Source organism: Acartia tonsa, chromosome 15 (genome assembly GCF_053477335.1).
Source record: "Acartia tonsa isolate MP-2025a chromosome 15, ASM5347733v1, whole genome shotgun sequence".
Taxonomy (NCBI): Eukaryota; Metazoa; Arthropoda; class Copepoda; order Calanoida; family Acartiidae; genus Acartia; species Acartia tonsa.
The window spans coordinates 19099216-19117336 of NC_137274.1; the positions used below are offsets into that span (position 1 = coordinate 19099216).

Here is an 18121-nt window from a genome sequence, read left to right on the forward strand (position 1 = left end):
GAAATTTTACATGCCTGGCGCTAGGTCGCCAGTAGAGATAGAGAGCTGAAATTTTGTATATGTATTTCTAGGCTCCTAAAGTAACTTTTTAGGTTAGCAGAAGACTAAAATTCGAAAAAGTGTATTTTCATGAAAAGATCTAGTGTCTAACAGTCCTAGGAATTACTATTCCCAAAATTAAGTGTATAGGATAATTACATAATTTGAAAAATGTTGTCAAAAAATGCATGTTTACAATTGACATACTTACTTTAATAATGTTTAAAATGGACATATGTATAATGTACATTTTAATATTGATTATAGGGTTGCTCTAAGTTCTTAATTATACCAAATTGTTACAATAATCATCATGAAAAGTCAAACATGTCTAGATTAATTATGAAAGACTTTCGTTACGGACGGTCAAACATTTACATACCGATTCTAAATATAGAAAAGTTTTGCTTTTAATAGTAAATTATCGCATCGTATTATAGACAGCTTTCGGCTGATATAAAAATTAAAAATCAAAAGATTGAACCGGTTTTGTGAGCCCTGAGGGGCCGAAGGCCCTTAAAACAGGTATTTTTATGATTTTATTTTAATATTCGTGGAACACAATGCTATACATGATTTTTATAGTGTGGCTTAGAACCGGTTCTAATCCAGTGGATATTAATCGGTTTCGAAGCCATACTGAAAAAGGTTTTCATATAAGTGTTGGGTATTGAAAAATTAAGATGTTATGTATTATAGACAGATTTCCGCGGATATTAAGCGGATAGCATGCTTAAAACCGGCTCTGATCCAGCGGATATTGATAGGTTTCAAAATAAAGTACTCACCTAACTCCCATTTCACTCTTTTAAATTCTTTGGCATCATTTTCTCTGTGATAAAAATATTTCCTTTATAAAAAAAGTTGTCGCAAAAGAAATAAGGATGACACTGAAGTTTCAGGATGGTAAGACACACAGACATAGAGACAGATAGACAGACAGACAGACAGACAGACAGACAGACAGACAGACAGACAGACAGACAGACAGACAGACAGACAGACAGACAGACAGACAGACAGACAGACAGACAGACAGACAGACAGACAGACAGACAGACAGACAGACAGACAGACAGACAGACTGACAGAAGGACAGATAGACAGATAGACAGACAGACAGAGAGACAGACAGAGAGACAGACAGACAGACAGACAGACAGACAGACAGACAGACAGACAGACAGACAGACTGACAGAAGGACAGATAGACAGATAGACAGACAGACAGAGAGACAGACAGAGAGACAGACAGACAGACAGACAGACAGGCAGATAGACAGACAGACAACGAGACAGACAGAGAGACAGACAGAGAGACAGACAGAGAGACATACAGAGAGACAGAGAAAGACAACAGACAGACAGACAGACAGACAGATAGACAGACAGATAGAAAGACATATAGACAAAAAAGCAGAGACAGAAAGACACACAGACAGACAGACATACATACACACAGACAGACTGAAAGACTGTCAGACAGACAAACAGACAAACAGACAAAAGTTACTAAAGGTAATATTACTATCCTAAAAGTATCCTGGACTTCAGAAATTTCACTTTCCAGAGCCTCTATCTCGCTTTTTAATGTCACATTTTCTTCTACAACCTACAATTAATATTTATATCAATATCCATCCATCTATCCATCCATCTATCCTTTCATCTATCCATCAATCTATTCATCTATCTATCCATCAATTTATCCATCAATCTATCCATCAATCTATCCATCAATCTATCCATCAATCTATCCATCAATCTATCCATCAATCTATCCATCAATCTATCCATCAATCTATCCATCAATCTATCCATCAATCTATCCATCAATCTATCCATCAATCTATCCATCAATCTATCCATCAATCTATCCATCAATCTATCTATTCATATATCTATCCATTTATCTATCTATCTATTTTCTATCTCAGTTTTATTGTGACGTTTTCTTCAACAGCCTACAATTAACATATTGACAACAAGCGGCTACGCTCTCTATAGGCCTCTAGGGGCAGTTGAGGAGTGGGGGGATTTGAATTTGTTAACCAATTTGTTTAATTTAGATTTGAAAAGTAAAAGTAATTTTTTTGGGAGGGAGGGCGGGGGAAGATTCTCTCCCCCCCTAATTTTAATTCTAGTTTGACAAAAGAAGGAGTAAAGGAAAATTTTCTACTTGTGTTGATTTCTCTAAGGAGGGTGGTAGTACCTTCCCCCAAAATAGTTATAAACCTTCCCAGGACTTATGAGAAGCTACATTGTATAGGAGAACTATTCTTCAGTACAGACAGACAGACAAATAGACAAACAAACAATGAAACATCCTATTACTTTATATAATGATAGGAGTATCTAGTTGTATCTCAACTTTTCAACTAATAATTTTAATTGCTACATAATGGGTATTTTTGTCTACCATCATTGGGGATGTACATCAATATAACGACCATTGCCCCAAGGATGTCTTTTTTCAGGGAGGGAGGGGACATTGTGCTGTTTATTACACTAGTCCCTAAAGTTTTATAATGATGTTTTCTTATTCGTTGGCTTAATAACTTTAAGGAATTTTTATGCATTTTGATTGGTTGGTTCATTAAGTTGAGTGTCCAGGAGTTTCAACCAATAGTTGTAATTTACATAAGGGGCAATTTTGTGTGTTATTATTGTTGATGTACATCAATTTAACGTTCATTGTCTTATCCCTTTAGATCCCTGTGTATATGAGATTATTTTAAAATTTGGGGTGCTCCAAGGATGTCTATTTGTACCCAGGAATCTAAAGCGGTAAGACAATGGCCGATAAATTGATGTAAATCCCAATGATGATACACAAAATTACCCTTTCAGTATTAAATTAATGTAATAAATCAACCAATCAAAATTCACTAAAGTTCTCCAAAGTTGTCAAGCAACAAATCAAAAAAGTTTATTATAATACTTTGTGGACCAGTGTAATAAACAGCCCAATGTCCTCTCTCTCTCTGGAGTTCTCCAATGATGTCTATTTGTACCTGATAAGCAAATGTTTCTGTCTCCTCTAGTTTTGACTCCATCTAAATTAATAGTTATTTTTCGCATCGTATTATAAACAGATTTCCACTGATATAAAATGTACAATTATAAGATTAAAACCAGTTTTTTTAGCCCTGAGATGCCGAAGGAACGGCCTAAAAAACTGGTTTTAATATTATGAATGTACATTTTATATTAGTAGGAAACTGGATATAATAGGGTGCTAAACATAGTTTTTTTTGTATGGATGAGAACCGGTTCTAATCCACCGGATATGAATTGGTTTAGACTCCATCTAAATTAAAATTATTTACACTATGAAACCAATTATCATCCGGTGGATTAGAACCGGTTTTCTGTCATACTATCAACATCATAGCCGCGGAAAGCTGTCTAAAATACGATATGATGATAAAAACACATAGAAGAAGAAATATATTTCCAGTATTGCTGCGAAAAATGATGTCACGTGAGACGTCATAGAAAAAACTCTTTTTTGGGGGTTTCCTTTCCCACTTCTCCTCTCATCCTTCCTTTTTAGATGTATTTTTATGACGTCAAACGTGACATTTTAGGCTCTCTTGAAGGGAGGGGACTATTGACTAATGTTTTACCTGGTGCAACTTATTTTGAATTTCATTGACCACGGGAACAGAAGATAATTCATCCTCCAACTTCTGAACTTTGCGCTGAAAATGTATATCAGATAATTGTATAGTATGATCATATATTACTGAAATATAGTAAATGCCAAAATAAGGTCCAAAAAAGAGTAAATATATCAATCTTTTAGATATTTTATACAACATATTATTACACATTTTATACTAGAAAAAAAAAGTTCATGGTTTTCCCCAAATTATGCCTTAAAACCTGTTTTAAAGTCATGATTGTAGTTTAGGAGCTACGTTGAATGATGTGAAAAAGGATGAGAAGTTTTAAGTAAGTTGGAACATTTTACCACGTAGCTCCTACACTATACGTAGCACAAGAATGGTCTTTATATTTCCAAAAAACTTGAGTTTATGACAATTCTAACAGTATAATAATTTTCTACTATTAGCTGCACGTTTGCATTTAATGAATTTTTGGACACCTATGGTCTTATTCTTATCCTAGTAAAACTTTACCTTTAAATCATCTGCTTCTAGTGAAAGTCCCTCAATAATAACAGATTGTCTCCTAATCATTATTCAACATATAAAACTCCAAACGCTATGACCTAAACTAACCCAGTAAAATAACAGCAGGGTTTTTTAGGCCATGTCAGACAACAGGCCTAGTTTGTTAGGCAATAGGCAAAGCCATTTATTCCTACTTTTCCTTTATTATCAAAACAGGTTGAGCACGCTCCTTTCGGGAAAAGGTAGAACAATATAAATTATTATGGCTTTTTGTCCCAAAAATAATAAAAACTATGCAAAAATGTGGTTTTATTCTATTTTCCTGACATAATCAAGAATGTGTGTGTGTGTGTGTGTTTGTGTGTGTGTGAGAGAGAGAGAGAGAGAGAGAGAGAGAGAGAGAGAGAGAGAGAGAGAGAGAGAGAGAGATAGATATTTAAATAGAGACAAAGAGAGATAGAGAGAGAGACGAAATAGATAAAAGAGAAACACTGAAATAGTAAATATTCAGGGAGAGAGGAGACATTGGTCTGTTTATTACATTATAATAAAATTTTCTTATACGATGCCTTATTTTTACAAACTTGACAATTGAATACACAATTGATAAATCTTTAAGAGTTTAGAGTGATAAAACCTATGTTATTTAATCTTGTAAAAAAATCGTCAAATAAAATCTATAAAATCTCCCAAATGAATTCGATAGACTTTTAGTTTAAAAACGGAAAAGATATAAGAGAATGAGAATGAGAGGGAGATATTGACAAATCTTGCAATATTATTTTAAAGTTTTATATTTAATTTTTTTTAGATATCCGTTAGTCTGTCTGTGTATGGATCTTGCTAAACGCAGGATCAATATGGTTCTCTTTTGCCGTGAAGATTCTTATAAACTGTGAACCAAAAAAATAGGCAAATCTGAATTTTCAGAATAGCAGCTTTATTATTTATTTAGGATGATTTTACTGTAAATATGGAATGTAGATGCATCTTTTGGTTACATGTTTCCACCGTTATTTTTATTAATCAGCACTAATGATGCACAAGATCTCAAAAACAGCATTGGGGTAAAAACTGGTAAACCAAAAAGATATGCAAATCCAAAACAAATCAATGGAAAAGTGATTTTTTTCACTTTTCTTGGATTTTAAAGATTGATTCTGACAAATGAATGATTTTGTAACCAAAAGATGCATCTACATTTCAAATTCACAGTAAAATTATCCAAAATGAATAAAAAAGCTGCTATTCGGAAAATTCAGATTTGCCTATTTTTTTGGTTTCATTGTTTACATATATATGTTATGCTTCTAGTAATTGTAAGACATAAAATATGTTTCCTAATAGTAGAGTGGGGGTCAACTTGCATTACATTCTCTAATCCTGATCCAGGCCTGAATAGATTACACTTATAAATAGATAGATTTTAGATAAATAGCTTGATGGATGGATAGATGGATTGGTAGTTTGATGGGATGAAAAAAAGAGATATAGATGGAGAAATAGATGGATGGATAGATGGACAGATAGATGGATGGATAGATGAATAGATATATAAATAGATATATAGATGGATAGATGGATGAATGGATAGGTATATTGATTGATAGATGGATGGGTAGATGGATAAATAGATGGATAGATAGATGAATGAATAGATGGATGGATAGATGGATGATTAGATAGATGAATAGATAGATGGATAGATAGATAAATAGATAGATAAATAGATAGATGAATAGATTGGTGGATAGATAGATGAATAGATATATGTATAAATAGATGAATAGGTAGATGGATAAAAAAATGAATAGATTGATAGATAGAAAGATGAATAAAAAAGATAAATAGATAGAAGAATAAATAAATAAAAAGATAGATGAATAGAAAGTTGAATATAAAATATATGAATAATTAGTTATATAGATAGATAAATAGATATAGATATAAAAGCATATTTTACCTCTCAAATGAATGATTAGATGTATTATTAGGAGAGATGGTTCCTGGCAGTTCTGGGGATCTTTACATGCAAACACATTGACAGGTTACGTTTTTTTTTTTATAAAAATAGCATGTTATTTTCTTCGTTGCCTTTTAAAAGCGAATCTTTTCTATAATTAGGGTCGGTCCGTGGGAGGTGAATACATGTTTTTAAAATAATTTTGGTAGCACATTGCAATTCCAAATTCGACATTCAATGGTAGATGCCACAGTGATTTAAATTTCATTGGGGATGTACATCAATTAAACAGCCCTTGTCTTATTCCTTTAGATTCCTGAGTTTTATATAATTCCTTATATCATCGTATTATAGACAGCTTTCCGCGGACATTATGCGGATAGTATGCCTGAGAACCGGTTCTAATCCAGCGGATATTAATCGGTTTGGCCAATGTGACTTTCCTGACACTACTGAAGCTAGTCCCACTCACTATAGACTCGGCACGTCCAGAATCATCCAGATCCTACGTAATTAGTGGTTGAAACGTTTTGACACTCAACTAAATAAAGTCCCCAAAGTTGTAAAGCAAACCAATAAAAAAGGTTAATAGTGGTTGAAGTGTTTGAACACACAACTAAATAGTCCCCAAAGTTGTTAAGTCAATAAAAAAGGTTGATATAAAACTATGGGGACTAGTGTTATAAACAGCCCAATGTCCCCTTCCTCCGCCGTTTAAAAGTATATTTATTCCAGTATGGCTTTGAAACCGATTTTTATCCGCTGGATTAGAACCGGTTTTCAGCGATACTTATGTATATGTGTAGCATTGTATTACAGACAATTTTCTAAGATTATTAAAATAAAAGTTATAAAATTAATACCAGCTTCGTAAGACCGGGCATTCGGCCCGTCGGGGCTAAAAAATGGTTTTAATCTTATTATTCTTCATTTTTATATCTGAGGAAAGCTGTCTTTTATATAATATCAACATGAATTTTCTTTATGGCAAAGACCAAACACTTTGGGGACTTCATTCAATGAGTGTCACAACTAATTGAAATCTACAGATGGGGTAATTTTGTGTATTATCATTGTGGATGTACATACATTAAACTGCCATTATCTTATCCTTTTAGATACCTGAGTTATTTATTGAATCGTATTATAGACAGCTTTCCGCGGATATTATGCGGATAGTATGACTGAGAACCGGTTCTAATCCAGCGGATATTAAGCGGCCTTACCTCAAGAACTTGTTGTGGCTCGAAACTGTTCTCAATTTCATCATTCTTGCCTGAACAAAGAATATTAAGTACAGGGAGGGAGGGGACATTAGGCTGTTTATTTCACTAGTCCCTAAAGTTTTATAACAACATTTTCTTATACGTCAGCTTAACAACCGTGGGGACTTTCATTTTGATTGGTTGGTTAATTAGGTCGAGTGTCCAAACGTTTCAACCACTAATTTTAATCTACACAATTTTGATCATAGGGGTTTTACATAAATTTATCGGCCAGTGTCTTATCCCTTTAGATCCCTGTTGATAAGAAGTGCAGAAATACTTAAAAGAACAAGGACGACAACATCCATAAAAGCAAATCTCTGAAACAATAGGACAAACGAGCGTTAACACTTGTAGAATGTCAGATCATAAATGTATAAGTGTAAACAAAATTATAGGTAAATTTGTAAACTTCTTAAATATAGGATACTGTTTAAGGACATACTTTCATTTTTAGAACTTGATTATAGAAGTTGCTTCGCTTGTAACATTGTACCTTATTGTAATAGGAATCAGAATTTAAAAAATCACATTTATAAAAGAATAATGATAAGGTTAAAAATAATTATAATAACGTTTTGAATGAACGTACGGACATTCTGGTAACGATTATAGAGTTGCTTTGCTTTCTCAATTGTACCCAACTGTTATAGGAATCAGCATGCAAAGTTTAAAATAGATAGGACAATTCTAACATGTCTAAATTAAAGAAATGACCATTACGAACGGACTTACGGACAGACCGACCCTAATTATAGAAAACCTCAGATTATTTTTTAAAAATGTAAAAAGGGTAGATTTTGTATTTAATTGTAGGCCAGGTTTGGTAAGGTTGTATTGCCCCGCAGGGTTTGGGAACCGTAGGTATAAGCCCCTTAGGGGTAAGGTCCCTTGAAGGGGTTAGGCACACAGAATAGAACAATCCCACCCTATTTTTAAAAGCGAAGCTTTTCTATAATTAGGGTCGATCCGTCTGTCCGTAACGGATAGCTTTTTTCGTTAATTTAGGCATGTTAAAATTGTCCTATCGACTTCAAACTTTGCACGATGATTCCTGTAGTAGTTAGGTACGATTTAGAAAGCGTATCAACTCTATAATCGTTACCATAATGTCCGTACGTCAATTTTAAACATGTTGATTTTTTAACTTTATTAACATTTTTTTATGGGATATAATCATACGATTGATCTGATTTTTGGAGAACTGATTCCTATTACAATTAGGTACAATATCATAAGCGAAGCATCTCTATATTCAAATCCTAAAAATGTCAGTATGTCCATAAACAGAATTCGGTGTTTAAGAATTTTCAAAACAAATTTACGTATAATTTTGTCAAAACATATGTATTTATATTTTGTATATTCAGTTCTGACACTTCACAAGAATTAATGTTCGTCTGTCATACCGTTTCAGAGCTTCGCTTTTATGGATGTTGTCATCCTTGTTAATTTAAATATCGACCCCCCCCCCCCCCCCCTACTACTATTAATGAATTATCCCCCTTTTTTCAGATTTTATACCCTCCAGCCCCCGCCCCCCCCCCCCCAAAAAAAATAATAGTTATTTCTCGCATCGTATTATGAACAGCTTTCTGCGGATATAAAAAGTACAATTATGAGATTAAAACCATTTTTTTGGCCCTGAGGTGCCGAAGGCACCGGCTAAAAAAATGGTTTTATTCCTATGATTGTACATTTCTATATTCGTAGAAAGCTGGATATAATGCGATGCTAGACATAGTTTTTTTTCGTATGGATGAGAACCGGTTCCTATCCACCGGATTCGAATGAATACGAGAAATTTTCTTACCAATGTTTCTTTCTTTGGAATTCCTGAAAAATAAAATATCTTGTCAAAATTTCTGCTTTTGATTATCTATTAAGCTATATAAGTTAGAAAGAATTTTAAGGATTTTTTTTTATAAAATTCGTTTTTTGTATAATTCTTTATCTAAAAGCGCAAATACAATTTAAGTTAATTAATTTTGACATCTGTGATTGGTGGATTGAAAACAATCTGCGCTCTGATTGAAGAAGCTTAAGTGTCGTACATCATTTAACCAATTAGAACTCAGGTTTATTTGTTTTTTCATATCTTAACCTAACCTAACCCTCTGTAAACCATCTTATAGGTTAATTAACCCTTTGTAAATTAAATGAGTTCAGGTTGGCACTTAGGTACTTTTAGATATATATATATAGAAAATGATGGAAAGTTTAAATTTGATTCATTAGGTACTTGTCTTAACCTAACCTAACCTACATCATGACAAACAAATGGTTGGTCCATCATACACTCTTCAAAACCAAAGTTTAGTAAGTCTTTGCAAATGAGATTCATTATGAGTTAAGATCGGCACTTAGCTACTATTAGATATATATAAAGAAAAAACTGGTTCCAAAATGGTATGATACAGGTTGAAAACGGTAACAACCATACAGGGTCTCACATGTCCCTACTCAACCTGACCTAGCCTAAACAGGACAATAAAAGTAACCATTTTAGGCTTAGTAAGTAACTGCAAATGAGATTTTTTATGAGTTCAGGTTGGCCCTTAGCTACTTTCAGATATATATATATAGAAAATGATTGAAAGTTTAAATCTGATTCATTTGGTGACATGATGGTTCGTAGGTTAATGTCTTACCCTAATCTAACCTATATCATGTCATACAACTGGCCGATACATTAGAAGTGTTTAATACTAAAGTTTAGTAAGTCATTTCAAATGAGATTCATCATGAGTTAAGGTTGGGACTACTTTTCAATATATATATATATAGAAAATTATGGAAAGTTTAGACATGTTTAATTTTTTGACATGGCTGGTTCTTAGGTCTATGTCTTAACCTAACCTAACCTATATCATGTCAAACAAATGGCCGATCCATTATACACTCTTCAAAACCAAGGTTTAGTAAATAATTTTAGATGAGTTTGATTATGAGTTAAGCTTTTTCAATATATATAAAGAAAAAACTGGTTCCGAAAGGGCATGGTACAAATAGAAAACAGTAACAAAAATACAGGGTCTCACATGCCCCTTCTCAACCATTATTCACTCTCCAAAACCAAAGTTTAGTAACTAACTGCAAATGAGTTTGATTATGAGTTAAGTACTTTTCAATATATATAAAGAAAAAACTGGTTCTGAAAGGGCATGGTACGAATAGAAAACAGTAACAAAAATACAGGGTCTCACATGCCTCTTCTCAACCATTATACACTCTCCAAAACCAAGGTTTAGTAAGTAATTGCAAATGAGTTTGATTATGAGTTAAGATAGGGACTAAGGCACTTTTCAATATATATAAAGAAAATGACAGAGAGTTTAGGCATGTTTCGTTAGGTGATGTGGATGATTTGATGATCTGTGTCTTTACCTAACCTAACCTATATCATGTCAAACAAATGGCCGATCCATTATACACTGTCCAAAACCAAGGTTTAGAAAATAATTGCAGATGAGATTCATTATGAGTTAAGGTAGGGTAGTATATATAAAGAAAATGATGGAGAGTTTTTTAGGTGTAATGGCTAGGTTGTAGGTCCATGTCTTAACCATTATACACAGTCTAAAACTAAGGTTTAGTAAGTAATTGTAAATGAGATTCATTATGAGTTAATGTTGGCACTTAGCTACTTTTCAATATATATATAGAAAAAATGGTTCTTAATTAAACCAATAATTGCAAAAGTGCAAAAAATCTTCAAAAGGGGTAAAAAACAACAAATGGGAACAATTAAAAAGAAAGACGGACAATTCACTAAGACTGTAAGTGAGTCTCTACAGGTACTGCTTGAGGAACACTTTCCGGAGGAACCAGAAGGTGACAATGATGTACCCATAGATCATTCAAGTAATAATAGAAGGATAGATATGGATAGTGTAATAAATGAAGAAGCAGTTAGAGCTGCCATTAACAGCTTTGGTAATTTCAAATCCCCCGGGGGAGATGGTATTTACCCTGTACTGTTAAAAAAAGGACTCGACTCAATCTTAGGAGACATTGTTAGACTTTACAGACATAGTGTAAGACTGAGTTATAGTCCTAAATGTTGGTTGGACACAAAAGTTTGTTTCCTTGACAAACCTGGTAAGAAAGACTATACGGACCCTAAATCTAAGAGACCACTATCGTTATCATCCTTTCTACTGAAAGGATTAGAAAGATGTCTATATTGGAACCTTAATGAAAAAGTTTTAAGAAAGGAAATTTCCAGGAATATTTACAGTTACAAAGAATCAGTAGGAACAGAGGATGCAATACACTCTCTTCTCGCCACAGTTGAAAAAGGGCTAGAGCACAACAACTTTGTTGCTGTGCTCTTTTGCGACATGAGCGCAGCCTTTAACATGCTGACAGTCAAAAGCATGATTAAAAACCTGACAGATATTGGTGCAGACAGGGAAACATGTGCCTGGACAGAACAAATGCTCAGAGGACGAACAGTCACAGCAACAATAAATGGAGAATCAGCGAGTAAACAAACCACCAGAGGAACCCCGCAGGGAGGGGTGGCATCAGTGGACCTATGGAACATGGCCAAAAATAATCTAGACCACAGATTTCCAAAAATACATCCCTGCAAAAGAAACATCTATGCAGATGACACACATGTAATCAGTGTAGGAAAAACTGAAGAGGACTGTGTAAGAAACCTACAAAATGACATTTACACACTAGAAGAATGGGCTGGAGAACACGGACTAAGCTTTAGTCCAGCCAAGACAAAAGTCATGCTTTTTTGCAGGAAAGGCATGAAACCAAAATACCTGGACATAACAATGAACGGGCAGAAACTTCAGTGGGTGGATGAGTATGTATACTTAGGAGTAACCATAAGAAATAACCTGAGCTGGAGGAAACATGTTGAAAAAGCAGCAGAAAAAGCCAACAACACATGGGTACATTGTAACCGCATGCTAAACAGAACCTGGGGAGTCAACCAGAAAATAGGACGCTGGCTTTACCGCAGCATCATTAGACCAACACTCACATACGGATGTTTTGCATGGATAACAGCAATTAACACAACAGAAATAATCAACATATTAAAGAAAGTCCAAAGGAAAGCACTCATTGCAATATCAAATGCCATGACCTCGACGCCCACAGCTGGGCTTGAGGTCCTGCTGGGCATTCAACCAATAGACATCTTTATCAAGACACAAGCTATGGTGACATATAAAAGACTTGCTGTCAACGGAAGCTGGAAAATTCAACCAGGACAACTCCTTAGCAAAAAAAGCCATGCTGTAACACTCATGGACATGGCAAAGAACCTGAAATTAATACATGCCCCTAGAGACAAGATGAACCATACAATCAGCATACCAACAAACTTTGAAACCATCATAGAAAGGAGAGAGACAATCAACCAACAACGACTAAAACCTGGAAAAATAGACAATGAAGACATAATGGTCTTCACAGATGGATCAAAAAGCGAACAAAAAACTGGATATGGATATGTTATCAGCGGAGCAGGATTTAGACTCTACGGATGTAATAACAGTGGACCACTAGCCACTGTGTATCAAACTGAACTACTAGGAATACAAGAAGCAGCCTTCACACTGGTCAACACAGGTACAACAGGCAGGAATATAAGTTTCTACGTGGATAATCAAGCTGTGATAAAAACCCTGGGAAAATACAGACTAAAAGAAAATCTGGCATCAGAAACAAAAAAGATGGTTAACAAATTAGCAGAAACCAACAATATAACAATAAATTGGGTACCAGGACACCAGGGACACAACGGAAATGAGATCGCTGATAGGAAAGCACGAGAAGGAGCAAATATGGAAGTTCAGGGAACCTGGACACACATACCAATGGCAGAATCAAATATAAAAGCTGAAATCAAGAACTGGGGGATGACAATGTGGCAGAAACAATGGGAAGGATTAAGTAACTGTAGACAATCAAAGCTAATGATGCCCAAAGCAAACACAAAAATCTGGAGGCAGGTAGCAAACCAACCCAAGAGAAACATGAATATGATAGCGCAGATATTAACAGGGCATACAACCCTGAACAAACACCTCAAGAACATGAAACTGGCTAACGTGAACCAGTGTGAACAATGTGAGGAGGAGGACACAATTGAAAGCATGGAACACTTTTTAGGCCAATGCCCAGCCTTTGCAAGAAACAGAAGAAACACACTAGGAAGTTTCTTTCTTAAAACAGAAGAACTAAACAAAATTAATATTAAGCGTATTTTAAAATTTGTTAAACAAACGCAAAGATTTGAGTACTTCGAATAAGGGAAGTTCTCAAATCTTTGCAAAAAACACCTTTTTCTTAAGTGAAGGATTTTAATAAATCATAAGTAGCCAAAAGACATAAAGAATGAAAACATACATAAGTAGCGCATAATCAAAAATGGATAGACTAGAGTTTTATTTCAAAATATAGATAGGTAGCAAAAGAAAATTAGATAGGAAACAGTTTCTTTATTAAATAATATATGTTGTAACTAAACCTTTCTTGAATCTAGGAGCAGAGATCGTCACCGCCGGAAAGAAGTAATATCTCAAAACTGCATGATTAACTAATATTTTTCTTAAACCTAGGCAGAGTCTAACCTCACCGGAATGAAGAAATCTTAATAATATCTTACAATTTAGAAATAGACCAGAGCAGAGTCTCCTCTCACCGGAATGAAGAAATATATTTAATATTTTTCATATCTAGGACCAAGCGGAGACTAAATACCTCTTAAACCTACACTTTTAATACTTCTAATTACCTTTTACAGTTAGGGAGAGTCTATTTACGCCGGAATGAAGATAAACTTAACATTTATACTTTTTCTTTAGCTAGGCAGAGTTTCACTCGCGCCGGAAAGAAGGATTCATAATATTTAAGATATCTTTAACACTAGGCAGAGTTTTTTCCCGCCGGAATGAAGAAAACTTAACACTTTTATTCAAAATAGATCAACTAGAGCAGAGTCATCTCCCACCGGAAAGAAGTAATATCTTTCAAACCTGCATGATAACACTAATATATCTTATTACCTAGGTAAAGAACTTCTCTAGTTGGAATGAAGAAGTACTTTAAAACACATACGATTAAACAACATAGGTTAAGATCAACAGACACACATTCAACTACTCAGGTTACGAAAATAAACAATTTATTTTAGGAAGGATGTTCATAAACTTTATTAAACTAGAAATATAACAAATGTTTGATACTAGTTAATAATTTATGAGGTGACTCATCTAGATGGCACGATACTCCTCCTCGTGTTGATTGATCTCCTGAAGCATAGTAGACAGCTCGGCAGCCTGGGCGGCAGCTGACATCTCAGCAGCAGGACGACAGTGGCGCAGGTTAGCCTCCACCCAACCATGGTGGTAGAGGCACCTGGTCAGTGCCCTCTTCAATTTGATATCATCAGTATTTGTAGCTCTACTAATCATTTCCTCCTTTATTAGGTCCATACGACTTTGCAAAACATTGTACAACTCCTCATTGGCGGCAAAAGACATTTTAACTCTTTACTAGTAAACCGTTTATGTCTAACTCTCTATTCAGCAACTGAAACTAGTTTCCCACAACTAGGTGTGGCAAACAAACAGTCAACCACCACGGGCAAACACAGCTTAACCAACCAACCATATAATTAATCTTTTAAAACCACTTTCAGTTACAGAGAAAAAAGGACAAATAAGTAATCTGAGCAGAAGCGATAAAAGCCGGAGATGAAGAAATAATATCTTAATAATCTAATAAAATATAAATGTAATGAATTAAATACTGCCGTTATAACATGAATATTTAGGATATTTCATTGGGCGCATGAACGGATTTCCCCGCAGTCATTCACAAGCAAGGAACGGATCAAGGTCGCTGCTGAAGGAGACTAGCCTAAGGCAGCACCTCGCCCCCAAGAGGTATTTTCCAGGTAAACCAATAATTATCAACCAAACAGGGTCTCACACACCCCTACTCAACCTAACCTAGCCTAAACAGGCCATACAAGTAACAATTTCTTCAAGCTTTGTGTAAGTAACTCCATGTGAGATTCATTATGAGTTAAGGTTGGCACTTAGCTACTTTTTAATATATATATATATATAAAGAAAAATCTGGTTCCGACTGGGTATGGTACAGGTAGAAAACGGTAAAAACCATACAGGGTCTCACATACCCTTACTCAACCTAACCTAGCTTAAACAGGCCAATTTAAGTAACAATTTCAACTTTTTAATATATATATAAAGAAAATAATGGAGAGTTACATGGCTAGTTTGTAGGTCCATGTTTTAACCTAACCTAACCTATATCATGTCAAACAAATGGCCGATCCATTATACACTCTTCAAAACCAAGGTTTAGAAAATAATTGTAGATGAGATTCATTATGAGTTAAGAAAAAACTGGTTACTACAGGGAATGGTACAGGTAGAAAACTGTAACAACCATACAGGGTCTCACATGCCCCTACTCAACCTAACCTAGCATAAACAGGCCATAAAAGTAACAATTTATTCAACTTTGTGTAACTAACTCCATGTGAGATTCATTATGAGTTAAGGTCGGCACTTAGCTACTTTTAAATATATATAAAGAAAATTATGGAAAGTTTAGACATGTTTCATTAGGTTACATGGCTAGTTTGTAGGTCCTTGTCTTAACCATTATACACAGTCCAAAACCAAGGTATAATAAGTAATTGCAAATGAGATTCATTATGAGTTAAGGTGGGCACTTAGCTACTTTTCAATATATATAAAGAAAAGACTGGTTACTACAGGGAATGGTACAGGTAGAAAACTGTAACAACCAAACAGGGTCTCACATGCCCCTACTCAACCTAACCTAGCATAAACAGTCCATAAAAGTAACAATTTATTCAAGATTTGTGTAAGTAACTCCACGTGAGATTCATTATGAGTTAAGGTCGGCACTTAGCTACTTTTCAATATATATAAAGAAAAATCTGGTTCCGAATGGGTATGGTACAGGTAGAAAACGGTAATAACCAAACATGGTGTCACAACCCCTTACTCAACCTAACCTAGCCTAAACAGGCCAATACAAGCAACCATTTCAGATGAGATTTATTATGAGTTAAGTTTGGGACTTAGCTACTTTTCAATATATATATATAGAAAATGTTGAAGAGTTTAGATATGATTCATTAGGTGATATGGCTGGTTCGTAGGTCCATGTCTTAACCTAACCTAACCTATATCATGTCAAACAACTGGCTGATCCATTATATACTCTCCAAAACTAAGGTTTAGTAAGTAACTGCAAATGAGTTTCATTATGAGATAAGATTGACACTTAGCTACTTTTCAATATATATAAAAAAAATGTTGAAGAGTTTAGACATGTTTCTTAGGTGATGAGGATGGTTTGTTGATCTGTGTCATGTCATAATACTGGCTGGTCCATTATACACTCTCCAAGTTTTATTAAGTAACTGCAAATGAGATTCAATCTGAGTTAAGGTTGGCACTTTTAAATATATATGAAGAAAAGTTTAAAATCATGGGAAGGAACAAGAGATTGTATATAAAATTCAGGTACCCAAAGTTTTAACAAGATGAGAGGGGATATTAGACTGTATGTTATTCTGGTACCCAAAGTTTTATAACCCTGGTAGGGAACATAAGACTGTATATTATTCTGGTGGCAAAAGTTTTATAACCATGGGAGGGGACATTAGACTATATATTATTCTGGTACCCAAAGTTTTATAAGCATTGGAGGGTATAGTAGACTGTTTATTCTGGTACCCAAAGTTTTATAAGCATTGGAGGGTATAGTAGACTGTTTATTCTGGTACCCAAAGTTTTATAATCATGGGAGGGTATAGTACACTGTATATTATTCTGGTACCCAAAGTTTTATAAGCATGGGAGGGGACATTAGACTATATATTATTATATACTAGCTTGAGACACTCTACTAAATATATCTACTTCTAGTCATAGGTATAGTATTATTAGAATAGGACCTAATATGCTAGCTTGTGATACTCTACTAAATATATCTACTTCTAGTCATAGGTATAGTATTATTAGAATAGGACCTAATATGCTAGCTTGTGATACTCTTAGAATAGGACCTTGAGACACTCAACTAAATATATCTACTTCTAGTCATAGGTATAGTATTATTAGAATAAGACCTAATATGCTAGCTTGTGATACTCTACTAAATATATCTACTTCTAGTCATGGGTATAGTATTATTAAAATAGGACCTAATATGCTAGCTTAAAACACTCTACTAAATATATCTACTTCTAGTCATAGGTATAGTATTATTAGAATAGGACCTAATATGCTTTCTTGAGACACTGTACTAAATATATCTACTTCTAGTCATAGGTATAGTATTATTAGAGTAGGACCTAATATGCTAGCTTGAGACACTCTACTAAATATATCTACTTCTAGTCATAGGTATAGTATTATTAGCATAGGACCTAATATGCTAGCTTGTGATACTCTACTAAATATATCTAAATCTAGTCATAGGTATAGTATTATTAGAATAGGACCTAATATGCTTTCTTAAACACTCTACTAAATATATCTACTTCTAGTCATAGGTATAGTATTATTAGAATAGGACCTAATATGCTAGCTTGAGACACTCTACTAAATATATCTAATTCTAGTCATAGGTATAGTATTATTAGAATAGGACCTAATATGCTAGCTTGTGATACT

At 34.3% G+C, this 18121-nt stretch overlaps 3 protein-coding genes and 1 long non-coding RNA gene across 4 annotated transcripts in view; 2 read left to right on the plus strand and 2 right to left on the minus strand.

Moving 5' to 3' along the window:
- The window catches only part of LOC145307202 (uncharacterized), a 360433-nt gene that overhangs the window by 164098 nt on the left and 178214 nt on the right, over window positions 1–18121 (plus strand). The window lies entirely within an intron of this gene.
- The window catches only part of LOC145307206 (uncharacterized), a 251072-nt gene that overhangs the window by 19954 nt on the left and 212997 nt on the right, over window positions 1–18121 (minus strand). The gene's annotated exons all lie outside the window — the stretch shown is intronic.
- LOC145307517 (uncharacterized) lies at window positions 840–9244 on the minus strand. The gene is made up of 10 exons (XM_080149973.1): window positions 9220–9244; window positions 7368–7417; window positions 6585–6646; window positions 6142–6201; window positions 5517–5572; window positions 4185–4234; window positions 3669–3743; window positions 3054–3095; window positions 1516–1651; window positions 840–871 (listed from the first exon to the last, which is right to left on the minus strand). The coding sequence occupies exons 5-10, from the start codon at window positions 5545–5547 to the stop codon at window positions 840–842; spliced, it is 366 nt and encodes a 121-aa protein (XP_080006099.1). The 5' UTR covers window positions 5548–5572; window positions 6142–6201; window positions 6585–6646; window positions 7368–7417; window positions 9220–9244.
- Window positions 12258–14143, plus strand: LOC145306795 (uncharacterized). Its single transcript, XM_080149092.1, has one exon. It carries the CDS (start codon window positions 12335–12337, stop codon window positions 13685–13687), a length of 1353 nt encoding a protein of 450 aa, XP_080005218.1. The 5' UTR covers window positions 12258–12334; the 3' UTR covers window positions 13688–14143.

Excerpts from the sequence above, each read along its gene's own strand:
- LOC145307517 (XM_080149973.1), bottom strand. The coding sequence starts at position 5,547 with ATGCAAGTTGACCCCCACTCTACTATTAGGA. Across the intron at positions 4,235-5,516 it reads CCCCCACTCTACTATTAGGA|GACAATCTGTTATTATTGAG; the intron begins AACATATTTTAT and ends TAATGATTAGGA. Across the intron at positions 3,096-3,668 it reads TTCAAAATAAGTTGCACCAG|ATGGAGTCAAAACTAGAGGA; the intron begins GTAAAACATTAG and ends CTATTAATTTAG.
- LOC145306795 (XM_080149092.1), top strand. The coding sequence starts at position 12,335 with ATGCTAAACAGAACCTGGGGAGTCAACCAGAAAATAGGACGCTGGCTT.